The sequence below is a fragment of the Pristiophorus japonicus genome, chromosome 5, assembly GCF_044704955.1.
Source record: "Pristiophorus japonicus isolate sPriJap1 chromosome 5, sPriJap1.hap1, whole genome shotgun sequence".
NCBI lineage: Eukaryota > Metazoa > Chordata > Chondrichthyes > Pristiophoridae > Pristiophorus > Pristiophorus japonicus.
The window spans coordinates 164,434,809-164,456,364 of NC_091981.1; the positions used below are offsets into that span (position 1 = coordinate 164,434,809).

General features: G+C 47.5%; 1 protein-coding gene across 6 annotated transcripts in view; it reads right to left on the reverse strand.

The window, feature by feature from the left end:
* The window catches only part of ppp1r9a (protein phosphatase 1, regulatory subunit 9A), a 424,704-nt gene that overhangs the window by 200,005 nt on the left and 203,143 nt on the right, over positions 1-21,556 (reverse strand). For 5 of the 6 annotated variants that reach the window (XM_070881067.1, XM_070881068.1, XM_070881065.1 and 2 more), the window contains exon 6: positions 16,615-16,683. The exons of the other annotated variant lie outside the window; for it this stretch is intronic. In XM_070881067.1, coding sequence (XP_070737168.1) covers positions 16,615-16,683 — 69 coding nt within the window. The remainder of the gene's footprint in view (positions 1-16,614; positions 16,684-21,556) is intronic. 6 annotated transcript variants of the gene reach the window in all.

Below are 21,556 nucleotides of genomic sequence, written 5' to 3' on the forward strand. Positions count from 1 at the left end.
AGACTGGGTGTTGTGTAATGAGAGAGGATTAATTAGCAATCTCGTTGTGTGAGGCCCCTTGGGGAAGAGTGACCATAATATGGTGGAATTCTACATTAGGATGGAGAATAAAACAGTTAATTCAGAGACCATGGTCCAGAACTTAAAGAAGGGTAACTGTGAAGGTATGAGGCGTGAATTGGATAGGATAGATTGGCGAATGATACTTAAGGGGCTGACAGTGGATAGGCAATGGCAGACATTTAGAGACCGCATGGATGAACTACAACAATTGTACATCCCTGTCTGGCGTAAAAATAAAAAGGGAAGGTGGCTCAACTGTGGCTATCAAGGGAAATCAGGGATAGTATTAAAGCCAAGAAAGTGGCATACAAATTGGCCAGAAATAGCAGCGAACCTGGGGCTGGGAAAAATTTAGAACTCAGCAGAGGAGGACAAAGGGTTTGATTAGGGCAGGAAAAATAGAATACGAGAGGAAGCTTGCAGGGAACATTAAAATGGATTGCAAAAGCTTCTATAAATATGTAGAGAAAAAGGTTAGTAAAGGCAAACGTAGGTCCCCGCAGTCAGAATCAGGGGAAGTCATAACTGAGAACAAAGAAATGGCAGACCAATTGAACAAGTACTTTGGTTCGGTATTCACTAAGGAGGACACAAACAACCTTTCGGATATAAAAGGGGTCAGAGGGTCTAGTAAGGAGGAGGAACTGAGGGAAATCCTAATTAGTCGGGAAATTGTGTTGGGGAAATTGATGGGATTGAAGGGAGATAAATCCCCAGGGCCTGATGGTCTGCATCCCAGAGTACTTAAGAACATAAGAATTACGAACAGGAGTAGGCCATCTAGCCCCTCGAGCCTGCTCTGCCATTCAACAAGATCATGGCTGATCTGGCCGTGGACTCAGCTCCACTTACCCGCCCGCTCCCAGAAGGTGGTGGCCTTGGAAATAATGGATGCATTGACAGTCATTTTCTAACATTCCATAGACTCTGGATCAGTTCCTGTGGAGTGGAGGGTAGCCAATGTAACCCCACTTTTTAAAAAAGGAAGGAGAGAGAAAACAGGGAATTATAGACCGGTCAGCCTGACATCGGTAGTGGGTAAAATGATGGAATCAATTATTAAGGATGTCATAGCAGCGCATTTGGAAAGAGGTGACATGATAGGTCCAAGTCAGCATGGATTTGTGAAAGGGAAATCATGCTTGACAAATCTTCTGGAATCTTTTGAGGATGTTTCCAGTCGATTGGACAAGGGAGAACCAGTTGATGTGGTGTATTTGGACTTTCAGAAGGCTTTCGACAAGGTCCCACACAAGAGATTAATGTGCAAAGTTAAAGCACATGGGATTGGGGATAGTGTGCTGACGTGGATTGAGAACTGGTTGTCAGACAGGAAGCAAAGAGTAGGAGTAAATGGGTACTTTTCAGAATGGCAGGCAGTGACTAGTGGGGTACCGCAAGGTTCTGTGCTGGGGCCCCAGCTGTTTACATTGTACTTAATGATTTAGACGAGGGGATTAAATGCAGTATCTCCAAATTTGCGGATGACACTAAGTTGGGTGGCAGTGTGAGCTGCGAGGAGGATGCTATGAGGCTGCAGAGTGACTTGGATAGGTTAGGTGAGTGGGCAAATGCATGGCAGATGAAGTATAATGTGGATAAATGTGAGGTTATCCACTTTGGTGGTAAAAACAGAGACACAGACTATTATCTGAATGGTGACAGATTAGGAAAAGGGGAGGTGCAACGAGATCTGGGTGTCATGGTGCATCAGTCATTGAAGGCTGGCATGCAGGTACAGCAGGCGGTTAAGAAAGCAAATGGCATGTTGGCCTTCATAGCGAGCGGATTAAAGTACAGGGGCAGGGAGGTGTTACAACAGTTGTACAGGGCCTTGGTGAGGCCACACCTGGAGTATTGTGTACAGTTTTGGTCTCCTAACTTGAGGAAGGACATTCCTACTATTGAGGGAGTGCAGCGAAGATTCACTGGACTGATTCCCGGGATGACGGGACTGACATATCAAGAAAGACTGGATCAACTAGGCTTGTATTCACTCGAGTTCAGAAGAATGAGAGGGGATCTCATAGAAACGTTTAAAATTCTGACCGGTTTAGTCAGGTTAGATGCAGGAAAAATGTTCCCAATGTTGGGGAAGTCCAGATCCAGGGGTCACAGTCTAAGGATAAGGGGTAAGCCATTTAGGACCGAGATGAGGAGAAACGTCTTCACCCAGAGAGTGGTGAACCTGTGGAATTCTCTACCACAGAAAGCTGTTGAGGCCAATTCACTAAATATATTCAAAAAGGAGTTAGATGTAGTCCTTACTACTAGGGGGATCAAGGGGTATGGCGAGAAAGCAGGAATGGGGTACTGAAGTTGCATGTTCAGCCATGAACTCATTGAATGACGGTGCAGGCTCGAAGGGCCGAATGGCCTACACCTGCACCTATTTTCTATGTTTCTATGAATGTCTTGTTGTGTGGTACGATGTTTTGTTTCAAATCAATCATGTTAGCAAACTGTTTTATAGCCCTAACATAGCTGGATGCCCTTAAAAATGAAATTCATGCAGTTCTTAATTTTTTGTAAGTTTATAGATTAAAATCCATTTGTATTAGTTCATGTTTCAACACAGGAAATCATCGCTCAGATGGACATTGAGATAGCATTTCCTGAAAAGAGAAGCTAAAGAAAGAAAGTGATATTTAAGTATGAATGTCCAGAGAATGAACCATTCATGGATAACTAAGGATGTAAAGGATGGTATCAAATTGAAAACAAAGGCATACAATGTTGTGAAGAATAGTGGAAGGGCAGAGGATTGGTAAATTTTTAGAAACCAGCAAAGGATGACTTAAAAAATGATAGAGAAGATAATTTATGAGAGTAAACCAGCAAAGAATATAAAAACAGACAAAAAGAGCTTCTACAGATATATAAAAAGAGAGTAGCTAAAATAAACGTTGGTTCCTTGGAGGATAAGATTGGGGAATTAATAATGGAAAACAGGAAAATGGCAGAGACTTTGAAGAAATATTTTGTATCGGTCTTCACGGTAGAAGACACTAAAAGCAACCGAAAAATTGATAATGAAGGGACTATTGTGGGAGGGGAAATTAAAACAATCACTATCACTGGAGAAAAAGTACTAGACAAACTAATGGGACTAAAGATGGACAAGTCCCCTGACCTGATGGCCTGTATCCTCGGGTCTTAAAAGAAGTGCCTGCAGAGATAGTGGGTGCATTGGTTGTAATCTACCAAAAATCCCTGGATTCTGGAGACGTCCCAACAGATTGGAAAACCGCAAATGTAACGGCCGTATTTAAGAAAGGAGGGATACAGAAAGCAGGAAATTATAGACCAGTTAGCATAACATCTGTCAATGGGAAAATGCTGGAGTCCATTAAGGAACTCGTAGTCGAACATTTAGAAAATCATAATGCAATCAAGAGTCAGCATGGTTTTATGAAGGGGAAATCATATTTGACAAATTTGCTGGAGTTCTTTGAGGATGTTCAAGGAGTTGGGGATAATATATTAGCACGGATAGAGGATTGGCTAACTAATAGAAAACAGAGTCGGGATAAATGGGTCATTTTCGGGTTGGTAAACAGTAACTAGTGGGGTGCTGCAGGGATCGGTGCTGGGTCCTCAACTATTTACAATCTATATTAATGACTTGGATGAAGGGCGTGAGTGTAATGTAGCCAAGTTTGCTGATGATGCAAATATGGATGTGAAAGCAAATTGTGAGGAGGACACAAAAAGGGATATAGACAGGCAAAGTGAATGGGCAAAAATGTGGCAGATGGAGTACAATGTGGGAAAATGTGAGGTTATCCACTTTGGCAGAAATAATAGAAAAGCAAATTATAATTTAAATGGAGAAAAATTGCAAAGTGCTGCAGTACAAAGACACCTGGGGGTCCTTGTGCATGAAACACAAAAAGTTAGTCTGCAGATACAGCAAGTAATCAGGAAGGCAAATGGAATGTTGGCCTTTATTGCAAGGGGGATAGAGTATAAAAGCAGAGAAGTCATGCTACAACTATACAGGATATTGGTCAGGACACATCTAGAGAACTGTGTCCAGTTTTGTTCTCCGTATTTAAGGAAGGATATACTTGCATTGGAGGCTGTTCAGAGAAAGTTCGCTAGGTTAATTCCGGATATGAAAGGGTTGACTTATGAAGATAGGTTGAGTAGGTTAGGCCCATAATCTTTGGAGTTCAAAATAATGAAGGGTGATCTTATCGAAACATATAAGATAATGGGCTCAATTATCCCCAGTGATTTGTGCGCGGCTCCGGGCTGCAGTATAAAGATTGGGGAAAGTTAGTACAACAATTTCTGGTGTATTTCTGGACCTAAAAACCCGGCGTAACTCTGGCAATGCCAGAAAACGGGCTTGGGCAAAATTGAGCTCAATGAGGTGGTTTGACAAGGTGGATGCAGAGAGGAAATTTTCATTCATAGGGGAAACCAAAACTAGGCGACATAGTCTCATAATAAGGGGCCGCCCATTTAAAACTGAGATAAGGAGGAATTTCTTCTCTCGGAGGGATGTAAATCGATGGAATTCTCTGCCCAGAGAGTGGTGGAGGCTGGGTCATTGAATATATTTAAGGCAGAGATAGACAGATTTTTGAGCGAAAAGGGAATAAGGGGTTATGGGGAGCGGGCAGGGAAGTGGAGCTGAGTCCATGGTCAGATATGATCTTATTCAATGGCGGAGCAGGCTCGAGGAGCCAGGTGGCTTACTCCTGATCCTATTTCTTATGTTTTTATATAACAAGCAGGGTGGATAAAGGGGACCCAGTAGATGTCGTGTATTTGGATTTCCAGAAGGCATTCGATAAGGTGCCACATAAAAGGTTACTGTACAAGATGAGAGCTCATGGGGTTAACATAGAAACATAGAAACATAGAAAATAGGTGCAGGAGTAGGCCATTCGGCCCTTCTAGCCTGCACCGCCATTCAATGAGTTCATGGCTGAACATGCAACTTCAGTACCCCATTCCTGCTTTCTCACCATACCCCTTGATTCCCCTAGTAGTAAGGACTTCGTCTAACTCCCTTTTGAATATAATTAGTGAATTGGCCTCAACAACTTTCTGTGGTAGAGAATTCCATAGGTTCACCACTCTCTGGGTGAAGAAATTCCTCCTCATCTCGGTCCTAAATGGCTTCCCCCTTATCCTTAGACTGTGTCCCCTGGTTCTGGACTTCCCCAACATTGGGAACATTCTTTCTGCATCTAACCTGTCTAACCCCATCAGAATTTTAAACGTTTCTATGAGGTCCCCTCTCATTCTTCTGAACTCCAGTGAATACAAGCCCAGTTGATCCAGTCTTTCTTGATAGGTCAGTCCCGCCATCCCAGGAATCAGTCTGGTGAACCTTCGCTGCACTCCCTCAATAGCAAGAATGTCCTTCCTCAGGTTAGGAGACCAAAACTGTACACAATACTCCAGGTGTGGCCTCACCAAGGCCCTGTACAATTGTAGCAACACCTCCCTGCCCCTGTACTCAAATCCCCTCGGTATGAAGGCCAACATGCCATTTGCTTTCTTAACCGCCTGCTGTACCTGCATGCCAACCTTCAATGACTGATGTACCATGACACCTAGGTCTCTTTGCACCTCCCCTTTTCCTAATCTGTCTCCATTCAGATAATAGTCTGTCTCTCTGTTTTTACCACCAAAGTGGATAACCTCACATTTATCCACATTATACTTCATCTGCCATGCATTTGCCCACTCACCTAACCTATCCAAGTCGCTCTGCAGCCTCATAGCATCCTACTCGCAGTTCACACTGCCACCCAACTTAGTGTCATCCCCAAATTTGGAGATACTACATTTAATCCCCTCGTCTAAATCATTAATGTACAGTGTAAACAGCTGGGGCCCCAGCACAGAACCTTGCGGTACCCCACTAGTCACTGCCTGCCATTCTGAAAAGTCCCCATTTAATCCTACTCTTTGCTTCCTGTCTGACAACCAGTTCTCAATCCATGTCAGCACACTACCCCCAATCCCATGTGCTTTAACTTTGCACATTAATCTCTTGTGTGGGACCTTGTCGAAAGCCTTCTGAAAGTCCAAATATACCACATCAACTGGTTCTCCCTTGTCCACTCTACTGGAAACATCCTCAAAAAATTCCAGAAGATTTGTCAAGCATGATTTCCCTTTCACAAATCCATGCTGACTTGGACCTATCATATTACCTCTTTCCAAATGCACTGCTATGACATCCTTAATAATTGATTCCATCATTTTACCCACTACCGGTGTCAGGCTGACCGGTCTATAATTCCCTGTTTTCTCTCTCCCTCCTTTTTTAAAAAGTGGGGTTACATTGGCTACCCTCCACTCCATAGGAACTGATCCAGAGTCAATAGAATGTTGGAAAATGACTGTCAATGCATCCACTATTTCCAAGGCCACCTCCTTAAGTACTCTGGGATGCAGTCCATCAGGCCCTGGGGATTTATCGGCCTTCAATCCCATCAATTTCCCCAACACAATTTCCCGACTAATAAGGATTTCCCTCAGTTCCTCCTCCTTACTAGACTCTCCGACCCCTTTTATATCCGGAAGGTTGTTTGTGTCCTCCTCAGTGAATACCGAACCAAAGTACTTGTTCAATTGGTCCGCCATTTCTTTGTTCCCCGTTATGACTTCCCCTTATTCTGACTGCAGGGGACCTATGTTTGTCTTTACTAACCTTTTTCTCTTTACATACCTATAGAAACTTTTGCAATCCGTCTTAATGTTCCCTGCAAGCTTCTTCTCGTACTCCATTTTCCCTGCCCTAATCAAACCCTTTGTCCTCCTCTGCCGAGTTCTAAATTTCTCCCAGTCCCCGGGTTCGCTGCTGTTTCTGGCCAATTTGTATGCCACTTCCTTGGCTTTAATGCTATCCCTGATTTCCCTTGATAGCCACGGTTGAGCCACCTTCCCTTTTTTATTTTTACGCCAGACAGGAATATACAATTGTTGTAGTTCATCCATGCGGTCTCTAAATGTCTGCCATTGCCCATCCACAGTCAACCCCTCAAGTATCATTCGCCAATCAATCCTAGCCAATTCACGCCTCATACCTTCAAAGTTACCCTTCTTTAAGTTCTGGACCATGGTCTCTGAATTAACTGTTTCATTCTCCATCCTAATGCAGAATTCCACCATATTATGGTCACTCTTCCCCAAGGGGCCTCGCACAACGAGATTGCTAATTAATCCTCTCTCATTACACAACACCCAGTCTAAGATGGCCTCCCCCCTAGTTGGTTCCTCGACATATTGGTCTAAAAAACCATCCCTTATGCACTCCAGGAAATCCTCCTCCACCATATTGTTTCCAGTTTGGTTAACCCAATCTATGTGCATATTAAAGTCACCCATTATAACTGCTGCACCTTTATTGCATGCACCCCTAATTTCATGTTTGATGCCCTCCCCAACATCACTACTACTGTTTGGAGGTCTGTACACAACTCCCACTAACATTTTTTGCCCTTTGGTATTCTGCAGCTCTACCCATATAGATTCCACATCATCCAAGCTAATGTCCTTCCGAACTATTGCCTTAATTTGCTCCTTAACCAGCAATGCTACCCCACCTCCTTTTCCTTTTATTCTATCTTTCCTGAATGTTGAATACCCCTGGTTGTTGAGTTCCCAGCCCTGATCATCCTGGAGCCACGTCTCCGTAATCCCAATCACATCATATTTGTTAACATCTATTTGCACAGTTAATTCATCCACCTTATTGCGGATACTCCTTGCATTAAGACACAAAGCCTTCAGGCTTGTTTTTTTAACACCCTTTGTCCTTTTAGAATTTTGCTGCAAAGTGGCCCTTTTTGTTCTTTGCCTTGGGTTTCTCTGCCCTCCACTTTTCCTCATCTCCTTTCTGTCTTTTGCTTTTGCCTCCTTTTTGTTTCCCTCTGTCTCCCTGCATTGGTTCCCATCCCCCTGCCATATTAGTTTAAATCCTCCCCAACAGCACTAGCAAACACTCCCCCTAGGGTTGAGGGCAATATATTGGCATGGATAGAGGATTGGCTGACTAGCAGAAAACAGAGAGTCAGAATAAATGGGTCATTTTCGGGTTGGCAAACTGTAACCAGTGAGGTGCCACAGGGATCAGTGCTGGGGCCTCAACTATTTACAATCTATATTAATGACTTGGATGAAGGGGCTGAGTGTAATGTAGCCAAATTTGCTGATGATACAAAGATAGATGGAAAAGCAAGTTGTGAGGAGGATGCAAAGAATCTGCAAAGGGATATAGATAGGTTAAGTGAGTGGGCATAAATTTGGCAGATGGAATATAATGTAGGAAAATGAGAGATTATCCACTTTGGTAGGAAAAATAAAAAAACAAATTATTATTTAAATGGGGAGGGATTACAACATGCTGTGGTACAGAGGGATCTGGGGGTCCTTGTACTTGAAACTCAAAAAGTTAGCAAGTACAGCAGGTGATTAGGAAAGCAAATGGAATGTTGGACTTCACTGCAACGGAGATGGAGGATAAAAGTAAGGAAGTCCTGCTACAACTGTACAGGGCATTGGTGAGACCACACTTGGAGTACTGCGTATAATATTGGTCTCCTTTTTTAAGGAGGGATATACTTGCATTGGAGGCAGTTCAGAGAAGGTTCACGAGGTTGATTCCTGAGATGAAGGGGTTGTCATATGAAGAAAGGTTGAGCAGGTTGGGTCTATAGTCACTGGAGTTTGGAAGACTGAGAGGTGATCTGACTGAAACGTGTAAGATTCTGAGGAGGTTTGACAGGGTAGATGCAGAGAGGATGTTTCCTCTCGTCGGGGAGTCTAGAACTAGAGGGCATAGTCTCAGAATAAGGCGTCTCCCATTTAAAACGGAATTTCTTCTGTCAGAGGGTCGTGAATCTTTGGAATTCCGCATGTCAGAGTGCAGTGGAGGCTGGGTCACTGAATATATTTAAGTTGGAGATCGATAGATTTTTGAAAGATAAGGAATTCAAGGGTCATGGGGAGAGTGCAGGGAAGTGGAGTTGAGGCCAGGATCGGATCAGCCATGATCTTATTGAATGCTGGAGCAGGCTCGAAGGGCCAGATGTCCTACCTTTGCTCCTATTTCTTATGTTCTTATGTAGATTCTGATTAATCTTCAATTTTTCACTTAAGTTCCCAAATAGATTTAGACTCTAAATCAGGAAGGCATACAAATAGCAAAGCTTTGGTAGTTAAATGCAAACCCATCTGATCAGCCACATACAATAAAAGGTACATCTGTCGCAGAAGTCTGGCTCATATACTTGCATCTTTAAGATATGTTACATTTCATGCAGCCATGGCTTTTCTGAAAATATCCCAGGTACTCAACTGGAGGCTTTGATCTCAAAGTCATGCTCCAGATCAAGGATATTTTTATTTGGAATGTACTAAAAGAGGTAGCCATGGAAATAGTGGGCGCATTGGTTTTCATCTTCCAAAATTCTATAGATTCTAACAGTTCCTGCAGATTGGAGGGTGGCAAATGTAACCCCACTATTTAAAAAAGGAGGGAGGGAAAACAGGGAACTACAGACGATTAGCCTAACATCAGTAGTGGGGAAAATGCTAGAGTCTATTATAAAGGATGTGATAATGGCACATTTCGATAATATTAACAGGATTAGACAAAGTCAACAAGGATTTTTGAAAGGAAAATCATGTTTAACAAACCTACTGGAGTTTTTTGAGGATGTAACTGATAGAATAGATAAGGGAGAATCAGTGGATGTAGTGTATTTGGATTTTTAGAAGGCCTTTGATAAAGTCCCACATAAGAGGTTAGTGTGCAAAATTAAAGCACATAGGGCTCAATTTTCCCCAGTGATTTGCGCCAATTTTTTTGAGCAGGTTGCTCTTTTAGGCCTAAGTTTAAAAACTAGTTGCCCCAATCAGTTTGCATCAGTGTAACTCAGTTCGTTACGATTTTTTTAGGTCAGTTTTTTTTTCAGCCAAAGTGGGCATAATCAGCCACCTATGCCAATTCTGGTCATTTAGTGAAGTTTGGCCAGCTGAGAGTTGCTCCAGTTCTGCTTCGGCCATCGTATGTGGCCTCTCCAGAAAAACCTTCCTGAGAGTTAAGGAAATAGGTGCAGCAGATGGTGAGGAGGGAGAGGGGGGGAGGGGAGGGGAAAGAGAGGAGGGCGGGGGAAAGAGAGGGAGAGGTGGGGAAGAGAGAGGGGGGGGGGGAAGGAGAGGGAGGGGGGAAAAGAAGGAGAGGGGGGAAAAGGAGAGGGGGGAGAGGGAGGGGAGGAGACAAGGAGAGGGGGGGAAGAGAGGGAGAGGGAGGGGAGGACACAGGGAGGGGGGGGGAAGAGTGGGGGGGGAGAGGGAGGGGGGAAGAGAGGGAAAGGGAGAGGGGGGAGAGAGGGAGTGGGGGGGAAGAGAGGGAGTGGGGGGGAAAAGAGGGAGTGGGGGGGAAGAGAGGGAGTGGGGGGGAAGAGAGGGAGTGGGGGGGAAGAGAGGGAGTGGGGGGAGAAGAGAGGGAGTGGGGGGAGAAGAGAGGGAGTGGGGGGAGAAGAGAGGGAGTGGGGGGGGAAGAGAGGGAGTGGGGGGGGAAGAGAGGGAGTGGGGGGGAAGAGAGGGAGTGGGGGGGGAAGAGAGGGAGTGGGGGGGGGGAAGAGAGGGAGTGGGGGGGAAGAGAGGGAGTGGGGGGGGAAGAGAGGGAGTGGGGGGGGGAAGAGAGGGAGTGGGGGGGGAAGAGAGGGAGTGGGGGGGGAAGAGAGGGAGTGGGGGGGGAGAGGGAGTGGGGGGGGAAGAGAGGGAGTGGGGGGGGGAAGAGAGGGAGTGGGGGGGAAGAGAGGGAGTGGGGGGGAAGAGAGGGAGTGGGGGGGAAGAGAGGGAGTGGGGGGGAAGAGAGGGAGTGGGGGGGAAGAGAGGGAGTGGGGGGGAAGAGAGGGAGTGGGGGGGGAACATGGGGAGTGGGGGGGAACAGAGGGAGTGGGGGGGAACAGAGGGAGTGGGGGGGAACAGAGGGAGTGGGGGGAACAGAGGGAGTGGGGGGGAACAGAGGGAGTGGGGGGGAACAGAGGGAGTGGGGGGGAACAGAGGGAGTGGGGGGGAACAGAGGGAGTGGGGGGGAACAGAGGGAGTGGGGGGGAACAGAGGGAGTGGGGGGGAACAGAGGGAGTGGGGGGGGAACAGAGGGAGTGGGGGGGAACAGAGGGAGTGGGGGGGAACAGAGGGAGTGGGGGGGAACAGAGGGAGTGGGGGGGAACAGAGGGAGTGGGGGGGAACAGAGGGAGTGGGGGGGAACAGAGGGAGTTGGGGGGAACAGAGGGAGTTGGGGGGAACAGAGGGACTTGGGGGGGGGACAGAGGGAGTTGAGGGGGGGGGAACAGAGGGAGTTGGGGGGGGCAGAGGGAGTTGGGGGGGGAACAGTGGGAGTTGGGGGGGGGGAACAGTGGGAGTTGGGGGGGGAACAGAGGGAGTTGGGGGGGAACAGAGGGAGTTGGGGGGGAACAGAGGGAGTTGGGGGGGAACAGAGGGAGCGGGGGCGGGGAACAGAGGGAGCGGGGGGGAAGAGGGAGTGGGGAGGGGGAAGAGGGAGTGAGGGGGGGAAGAGGGAGTGGGGGGGGGGAAGAGGGAGTGGGGGGGGAAGAGGGAGTGGAAGAGAGGGAGTGGGGGGGGAAGAGAAGGAGTGGGGGGGGAAGAGAGTGAGTGGGGGGGGAAGAGAGGGAGTGGGGGGGAAGAGAGGGAGTGGGGGGGGAAGAGAGGGAGTGGGGGGAGGGAGTGGGGGGGAACAGAGGGAGTTGGGGGGAACAGAGGGACTTGGGGGGGGGAACAGAGGGAGTTGGGGGGGGGCAGAGGGAGTTGGGGGGGGAACAGTGGGAGTTGGGGGGGGGGGAATTGGGAGTTGGGGGGGGGAACAGAGGGAGTTGGGGGGGGAACAGAGGGAGTTGGGGGGGAACAGAGGGAGCGGGGGAGGGGAACAGAGGGAGCGGGGAGGGGAACAGAGAGGGAGTGGGGGGGGGAAGAGGGAGTGGGGGGGGAAGAGGGAGTGGGGGGGAAGAGAGGGAGTGGGGGGGGAAGAGAGGGAGTGGGGGGGAAGAGAGGGAGTGGGGGGGAAGAGAGGGAGTGGGGGGGGAAGAGAGGGAGTGGGGAGGAAGAGAGGGAGTGGGGGGGGAAGAGAGGGAGTGGGGGGGAAGAGAGGGAGTGGGGGGGAAGAGAGGGAGTGGGGGGAAGAGAGGGAGTGGGGGGGGAAGAGAGGGAGTGGGGGGGAGGAGAGAGGGAGTGGGGGGGAGGAGAGAGGGAGTGGGGGGGAAGAGAGGGAGTGGGGGGGAACATAGGGAGTGGGGGGGAACATGGGGAGTGGGGGGGAACATGGGGAGTGGGGGGGAACAGAGGGAGTGGGGGGGAACAGAGGGAGTGGGGGGGAACAGAGGGAGTGGGGGGAACAGAGGGAGTGGGGGGGAACAGAGGGAGTGGGGGGGAACAGAGGGAGTGGGGGGGGACAGAGGGAGTGGGGGGGGAACAGAGGGAGTGGGGGGGGAACAGAGGGAGTGGGGGGGGAACAGAGGGAGTGGGGGGGAACAGAGGGAGTGGGGGGGAACAGAGGGAGTGGGGGGGAACAGAGGGAGTGGGGGGAACAGAGGGAGTGGGGGGGAACAGAGGGAGTGGGGGGGAACAGAGGGAGTGGGGGGGAACAGAGGGAGTTGGGGGGAACAGAGGGACTTGGGGGGGGGGGACAGAGGGAGTTGAGGGGGGGGAACAGAGGGAGTTGGGGGGGGGCAGAGGGAGTTGGGGGGGGGAACAGTGGGAGTTGGGGGGGGAACAGTGGGAGTTGGGGGGGGAACAGAGGGAGTTGGGGGGGAACAGAGGGAGTTGGGGGGGAACAGAGGGAGCGGGGGCGGGGAACAGAGGGAGCGGGGGGGAAGAGGGAGTGGGGAGGGGGAAGAGGGAGTGAGGGGGGGAAGAGGGAGTGGGGGGGGAAGAGGGAGTGGGGGGGGGGAAGAGGGAGTGGGGGGGGAAGAGGGAGTGGAAGAGAGGGAGTGGGGGGGAAGAGAAGGAGTGGGGGGGGAAGAGAGTGAGTGGGGGGGGAAGAGAGGGAGTGGGGGGGAAGAGAGGGAGTGGGGGGGAAGAGAGGGAGTGGGGGGGAAGAGAGGGAGTGGGGGGGAAGAGAGGGAGTGGGGGGGGAAGAGAGGGAGTGGGGGGAGGGAGTGGGGGGGAACAGAGGGAGTTGGGGGGAACAGAGGGACTTGGGGGGGGGGACAGAGGGAGTTGGGGGGGGGGGGCAAAGGGAGTTGGGGGGCGGGAACAGTGGGAGTTGGGGGGGGGAACAGTGGGAGTTGGGGGGGGGAACAGAGGGAGTTGGGGGGGGAACAGAGGGAGTTGGGGGGGAACAGAGGGAGCGGGGGAGGGGAACAGAGGGAGCGGGGGAGGGAAGAGGGAGTGGGGGGGGGGGAAAGAGGGAGTGGGGGGGAAGAGGGAGTGGGGGGGGAAGAGGGAGTGGGGGGGAAGAGGGAGTGGGGGGGGAAGAGAGGGAGTGGGGGGGAAGAGAGGGAGTGGGGGGGAGGAGAGAGGGAGTGGGGGGGAGGAGAGAGGGAGTGGGGGGGAGGAGAGAGGGAGTGGGGGGGGGGGAAGAGAGGGAGTGGGGGGGGGAAGAGAGGGAGTGGGGGGAGAAGAGAGGGAGTGGTGGGGGGAGAAGAGAGGGAGTGGGGGGGGGGAAAGAGAAGGAGTGGGGGGGAAGAGAAGGAGTGGGGGGGGGAAGAGGGAGTGGGAAGGAAGGGAAGGAGGGGGAAAGGGACAGGGGGAGAGGGAGGGAGGGAGGATGGGGGGGAGAGAGAGGGAGGGGGAGAGAGGGGTGGGAAGACGGAGGGAGAGGGAGGGAGGGAGGGAGGGGGGAGAGAGAGGGAGGGAGGGGGCAGAGAGAGGGAGGGGGGAGGTGGGGAGATACCGGGGGGGGAGAGAGAGAGAGGGGGAAAAGAGAGAGGGAGAGGGGGGTGAAGAGAGGTAGGTGGGGGGGAGAGAGAGAGAGAGAGAGAGAGAGAGAGAGAGAGAGAGGGGGAGAGAGAGAGGGGGAGAGAGAGAGAGAGAGAGAGGGGGAGAGGAAGAGAGGGAGAGGAAGAGAGTGAGAGGGGGGAGAGAGAGAGAGAGAGAGAGAGAGAGAGAGAGAGAGAGTGTGTGTGTGTGTGTGTGTGAGAGAGAAAGTGTCCGGGGAGACCTTCGGGCAGGGTTGAAGGTAAGTTGCTGCTATGTGTTTTTCAATTCCTTAATGTGTCGGGAGCTGGCTGTATGCTTCACTTTGCAGCCTCAGCTCACATTGTGTCCCTGGTTACCATGTCAGCCCGACCTTTTTGGCACAGATCAAAGCTCCACCTAAAGGTCGGGTTACGCCACGCCAAAATGAAGAAATCCAACAGGGAAACTTAGAATTTTTTTTTGGCGTACTTAGGCCCCAAAAAATTGGGCGTAACTCTTCAAGTACATCAAAAAAATGCTTTGGGATAAATTGAGCCCATGGGATTGGGAGTAATGTACTGGCATGGATTGAAAATTGGTTAATTGACAGGAAACAGAGAGTAGGAATAAAGAGGTCTTTTTCGGGATGGTGGGCAGTGACTAGTGGGGTACTACAGGGATCAGTGCTTGGGCCCCAGCTATTCACAATGATTTGGATGAGGGAACCACATGTAATATTTCCAAGTTTGCTGATGACACGAAACTAGGTGGGATTGTGAGTTGTGAGGAGGATGCAAAGATGTTGCAAGGTGATTTAGATAGGTTGAATGAGTGGGCAAACACATGCAGCATAACGTGGATAAATATGAAGTCATCCACTTTGGTAGGAAAAACATAAAGACAAAGTATTATTTAAATAGTGATAGCTTGGGAAATGTTGATGTACAAAGGGACATGGGTGTCCTTGTACACCAGTCATTGAAAGCAAACATGCAGGTGCAGCAAGCAGTTAGGAAGGCAAATGGTATGTTGGCCTTCATTGCAAGAGGATTTGAGTACAGGTGCAAGGATGTCTTACTACAGTTATACAGTTAGTGAGTCCACACCTGGAGTATTGTGTGCAGTTTTGGTCTCCTTACCTAAGAAAGGATATACTTGCCATAGAGGGAGTGCAGCAAAGGTTCACCAGACTGATTCCTGGAATGGCAGGACTGTCATATGAGGAGAGATTGGGTCGACAGGGCCTGTATTCACTGGAGTTTAGAAGAATGAGAAGGAATCTCATTGAAACATATAAAATTCTGACGGGTTTGGACAGACTGGATGCGGAATGGCTGGGAAGTCTAGAACAAGGGGTCACAGTCTCAGGATACGGGGTAGGAAATTTAGGACCGAGATGAGGAGAAATTTTTTCACTCAGAGGGTGGTGAACCTGTTGAATTCTCTACCACAGAAGGCTGTGGAGGCCAAGTGACTGAATATATTTAAGAAGGAGATAGATTTCGAAACACAAAAAGCATTAAGGGGTTTGAGGAAAAAGCGGAAATATGGTGTTGAGATAGAGGATCAGCCATGATCATATTGAATGGCGGTGTAGGCTCGAAGGGCTGAATGGCCTATTTTCTATCTTTCTATGTTTCAAAGGTGTTCCTGATCTCATGAATCTTTTTGTGGACTTGTAGAGTAATTTCAGTTCATGCATCAAACCCAATGGCCTAGCAGTCGTCTCGTTTTGCATCATGGGAGTGGAAATTTTTCCATGCATGTTATGCTTAACCAGAGTGAATTAGAGCCATTCCATATTGGATTAGATTTTCACAAATCATTTGAAACTCATTTTCTTCAATAGTGGAAATGTTAACAAAACTTGAACAAAACAGCAGTATTCTAAAAGAAGGTACTACTCCTGACCAGTAACAAACTGGGCTTCTCATAACGCGGATACAACCAAATTAAATACTTAGTGTAATAGAAAAAAGTTGCTGTTTATACAAATAATTCAAGGTCAAGAAGCAAAAACAGAAACAGCACTAACTTATTTAAGCAGTACAAATATAAGTGATGCAGACAACTGGATAAAAAATATTGAAAGTTGTCACATAAGGGCACTCTATATAAAAGTGTAGTAGCGAAGTCACATGGTTTTAGCTGGAAAAAAGTCAAAGAAATATTTCCATCTTTTGCATATTGCCTTTATCCATGGTAAGCGGAGAATAACTAAACAAATATTTGAATATAAAATAAATGTCATATTTTGACCACTTCTAAAAATGTTCAACAATCAGATGTATTAGATAAATTGCAAATATCAATAGTTTTGCCTTTATAAATGCTGGAATATTAGAATCATGTTTTCTATTTTCAACATCCACATTGAAAAAGAATAGCCAGAAATGCTGACTGCTCTAAAAAAAAATGCTAGTACCTACCATCAAGGAAGGTACTCTGCAAGAAAAGACAAGTTATACATTGAGCACAAATGAAGAAACAACACAGTTCATAGCAGTCTTAACAAGTAGCTCCTACACATTTATTTTCAAGCTAATAATGAAATGTTAGATAGCACTGCACAAACTACATGCTGGTGAAAAGTAGTTAGTCGTGTCAGCAAACAACACAGATATATAAAATCAGATTTCCTGCAAAATAACAAACCTTCTTAAAGTAACAATTGTTGTTATTGTTGCGGTTGCTTCTGGCTCCACGAAAATCACGCTCAGTGTTCTATAAGATGGTTGACAACAGATAATAGAAGAATTTCAGCTAAACAAAACTTTCATAATCTAGCCTAATATAGTTGTCTACAACTATAGACATAAACTGGTTAATGCATATTCAATGTATTGATCCAGTATCGATAAAAAGGTACCATGAAAATCCACGTTAACTTTATTGGGTGGAGAAACAGATCCCAATTTAAGCTTAAATGAATTTGTAGAATCTATTTAAATCAACATTGCAAAAAAAAACTACCTAAAAAGAATTATGGAATAATCCAAATTCTTTTTGGGGTCCTTTTTCTACAATTTTATATTTTAATTAATAAAACTATATTAAATGTGCTTTACTTGATAGTAATAAATGGCTGTGTTTGCAATTGAACTTTCAACGTTCAAAAGATTATTTTCAATGTAGACATTCCCCACCTTTGGGTCATATCTTTTGAATGAGAAAATTGCAAAGTAACACTTATTCTCCAAACAAATATTTCCACACCAAGGGTTTTGTCCTGAATCATAACTCCAAAGATCAGTCATTTTATGTGAACGTTTCATTTCAATGGAATTCTTTAGTTCTTTTTTGAAACAAGCGCCATAGAACCTCATTCAGTAACATGCCCATTCATTCCTCTGTCAATCAAACTCATGTACCCATGTACTAACAGTCAATTTAAAATGCATTATGTAGCCAAACTTTAAATTAAATTATAAAAACATTGACCATAAACAATTAAACCAGCAAGAGTGCCTGCTAATCCCGATTTTATTCTTACCATTTTTATTACCCAAACAGTAATTATACTGTTATTTGTACAAAAAGTAAAATTACAACATATAACTGGCTGTCTCAATTTTTGTCACGATGTTCATCTGCCAACTTTGTGGTTAAGAGTAATTTCCCTTAATATTTTACCTTCACATTGTCAAATAGTAGTGCATTTAAATAAATACTACAAAATAATTGAAGCGCTCCCAACTAGATCTAAAAAATAAAAAAAGAACCTAGAGCCTGAACAAATTATTTAAATATGAGGCAGAGTTGTGTATATTTAACATGTAATGATTAAATGTACCTTCATTAGTATCAACCTCAGATAAATATAGCGACAAGAATTGGTGCTTCCGAGCCATCAGTTTCTTTTTAAATCTTGGTGATGGACATTGAATTCCCCCACCTGGAGAACATTCTGTGCCCTTGCTACCCTCAGTGCTTTTTCCAATGACGTTCAACATAGATCGCTCCTGAAAACGGGTGAGGGAATCGCAATGCGCGATTAACCCGCGCCCATTGAATTGAATGCAGACAGCATGGCAACTTCAGGCTGCCTGCTCATTATGATGATTTCTGCATGCAGCCTGCGCTGTTCATTGGCTGCATGCAGCAGGAGGAGCCCAATATGATTAATGTTTAGCCTGATATCGTTAAAGCTAGCCAGCACATCATAAAGGGGAGGTACATTGTGGCTATAGTAGGTGCTGGGAGTTGTTCTACAAATGAATCTGACCCTGGAAAAAATGAATGGTTGACCATGGGAGAAAGCGGGCACCCGGGTTTTCGTACACTGCACTGGAGGTCTTCGGGGAGGTGGAAAGGAGGAGAGATGTCTTGCATCCTTGGGAGGGGGAGGCAGGTGGCCTTCCAGATACATGATGAGAAGTCAGTGGGAACAGATAGCCGTGGAAGTCAATGCCAGGAGTATAGCCCCAAGGACCTGAATGCAGTGGTGGAAGAAGTTGATGATTTCACACAAGTGGTTGCAGTCAGTGAATGCATCATCAAATACCACAACCTACCAACTGCACCACTAACCTCAGCCATTGCTCAATTCACCACACCCCCATCACTCACCTACCAATAATCTCCATCAATCAGGACTTAATCCTACCATTCATATGCTTTACCTCACACTTTGCACTGTTGCAAGTCTCACATTCACATCTCCCAGCTTGCTCACAATGGCAGCTATTCAACTATAGCAGCCACAACAACCAAACAGATTGCAAGACATTCACTGATACACTTCCCTCACTCTTGCAGGAGAAAGTACTGCACTACCGGAGGCAGCAGTGACTGACCTGAAGGGGAGAGGCGTGCCTGCATGTTCTGACCCCCATGGAGGAGACAGGGCTGGCCATTATGGGGAGGGACATTGCTAAGGCTGTGGCCACCAGAGGGATTGAAGCCACTGAAGATAGAAACATAGAAAATAGGTGCAGGAGTAGGCCATTTGGCCCTTCGAGGCTGCACCACCATTCAATAAGATCATGGCTGATCATTCACCTCAGCACTCCTTTCCTGCTTTCTCTCCATACCCCTTGTTCCCTTTAGCCATAAGGGCCATATCTAACTCCCTCTTGAATATATCCAATGAACTGGCATCAACAACTCTCTGCGGTAGGGAATTCCACTGGTTAACAACTCTCTGAGTGAAGAAGTTTCTCCTCATCTCAGTCCTAAATGGCTTACCCGATGACTGTATCCTTCTTCCCACATACCACTTCTCCCTCATTACTTAATCTCTTCAGAATTACAAGTTGCAGATGGTGTAAGCATGCACTTCTTACTTTCTCCTTTCCTCTAAGTACAACTCAACTCTTGTTCTTTTTTCATTTCAGATACCCAAGAACTGCAACGTGCCCAGGCAGTGGAGGAAGAACAGGAAGACAGAGAAGATGAAGGCACACCATCACTCGATTTCACAGTCGCAGCCACCAGCTCAGATACTGACACTGCGCGTAATTTAGAAGATAGCATTGAGGCGGGATCTATATGTGGTGAGACACCGGGCACAAGTATGGCGCAGCCAGTGCAGGGGGAAAAGGATAGCGCAAGTACCAATTCATTGGAGGGTGAGGTCGCATACTAGTCCTGCTGCAAAAGACTCAGATGAGGACTTCGATGGACCATGCTACAGAAAAAGGCTGATGGGTGTACACCCAAAATGATTAGTGCATTGGGAAGCCTGCCAGAAAGCCTGCGTTCAATATCAAAGAGCATGGGGCTTTGCGCAGAGCTTGGAGCCATCCTTTTCTAGTAGGAGGGCCTACTCCATCAACACACCTGTGGAATCAACAACAACTTGTATTGATATAGCGCCTTTAGCATAGTGAAACGTCCCAAGGCCTTCACAGGAGTATTATGAGATAAAACAATTTAACACTGAGCCGCATAAGTAGAAATTAACGCAGGTGACCAAAAGCTTGATGCAGCGTCTGATGGTCTATATCTCAGCTTCTATTGCAGCACAAGCAGCAGCCACCCAATGTCTAAGTGCTGCGGGGGAAGTACAGACATTTGCCATGTGATATCAGTGTTCAATGGGGCTTCCAGGACATCACAGCAGTCCAGCAATCTGTTCGCCAACAGATTACTAGGATTGCTGAGGCGCCGCTCCGGGCGAGTAGCATTAGTTCCATGGAGCACAAACCTGCTGTCCTCTTTCAAGATGACAGCATGCCTGCTCCCATCCCTATCACTCCACCATTGCCCTTGCTGTTGCTTGCCAACCAGCCAGCCGAGACTGCTGCTGCCTATGTGAAATGGTGCAGTCTGATTGCCAGTCAGCCCCGAGCTGCTCGAGGTTGGATGCAAGGCCATCTGCAGTCTCCTCCACTGAAAGTCAGCAGCCTTCCACCAGCCATGCTTCAGCCACTGGGTTAGCATCTCATAGGAGCATTAGGATAGGCAAAGGAACACAGAAGAAGCACTAGGGAAATGCACATGGGTGATTTGTTTATTTTTTTATGCAATATAGCATAATTTACCTTAGAAATTGAGATTGCAATGGTATTTTGTGCTAGCTTTTATTTTTGCATTGGGCACAAGGACAATGTGATGATCAGTGATGTGAGGAAGGTAAGGAGTGTGGACTGTTGGTGAATGGGGAATTGAGGTTACGAGTATCACATTTGAATTATTTATCACGGAAAGCCTGGGCAGAAAGAGGCTGTCTAGGTTGCAGCCTCCCTTTCTCTTCCGCCTTCTCCTCTTCCATGCTATCCTCCTCCTCCTTGTGCTGGTGGTCCTCAGTTTCTCACCTAATAAGTGGTGGGAAAAGCTGTTCCTTCATCATGGCACAGTTGTGCGGCAAGGTTGTGCAGCATACTCACGATAAATCGAGACCCACTAAGCAGAGTACTGCAGGGCTCCTCCAGAAAGGTCCAACCACCAAAATCATTGCTTCAGGATGCCAATGGTCTGCTCTATCAGATTTCTTGTGGCAGCACGGCTCTCGCTGTATGCCTGCTGTCCACGTATGCATGGATTGCGGACTGGAGTCATGAGCTATGTCATGAGTAGAGTCCTCTTGTCACCCAGTAGCAGGCTTTGACTTGCCATGGTGGTTCAAATACAGGTGCTACAGAGGACTGCTGCAGAATGAAGGAAGCGTGACTGCTACCAGGATATCAGGCATCGACCTGTATGATGCGCTGCTTATGGTAACACACCAGCTGCACGTTGAGGGAGTAGAATCCCTTTCGGTACAGGTACACGGCAAAGTTGACATGAGGTGAACGCAAAGCAATGTGCATGCAGTCATTGGCACCCTGCATCACGAGGAAGCTTGCAATCCTTGTAAATCCTCCTGCTCGCTCCGCCTGCTTTTCTCTGGCAAGAGGCAACAAAATGAAGTTCTCTCTCTTTGCATAGAGAGCCTCAGTGACCTCCCATATGCAGCAGTGCACTGCAAACTACGTGATGTTGCTAATACTTGCAGCAACAGCCTGGAAGGAGCCAAACATAGAAACATAGAAAATAGGTGCAGGGGTATGCCATGCAGCCCTTCGAGCCTGTACCACCATTCAATAAGATCATGGCTGATCATTCACCTCAGTACCCCTTTCCTGCTTTTTCTTCTTATCCCTTTGATCCCCTT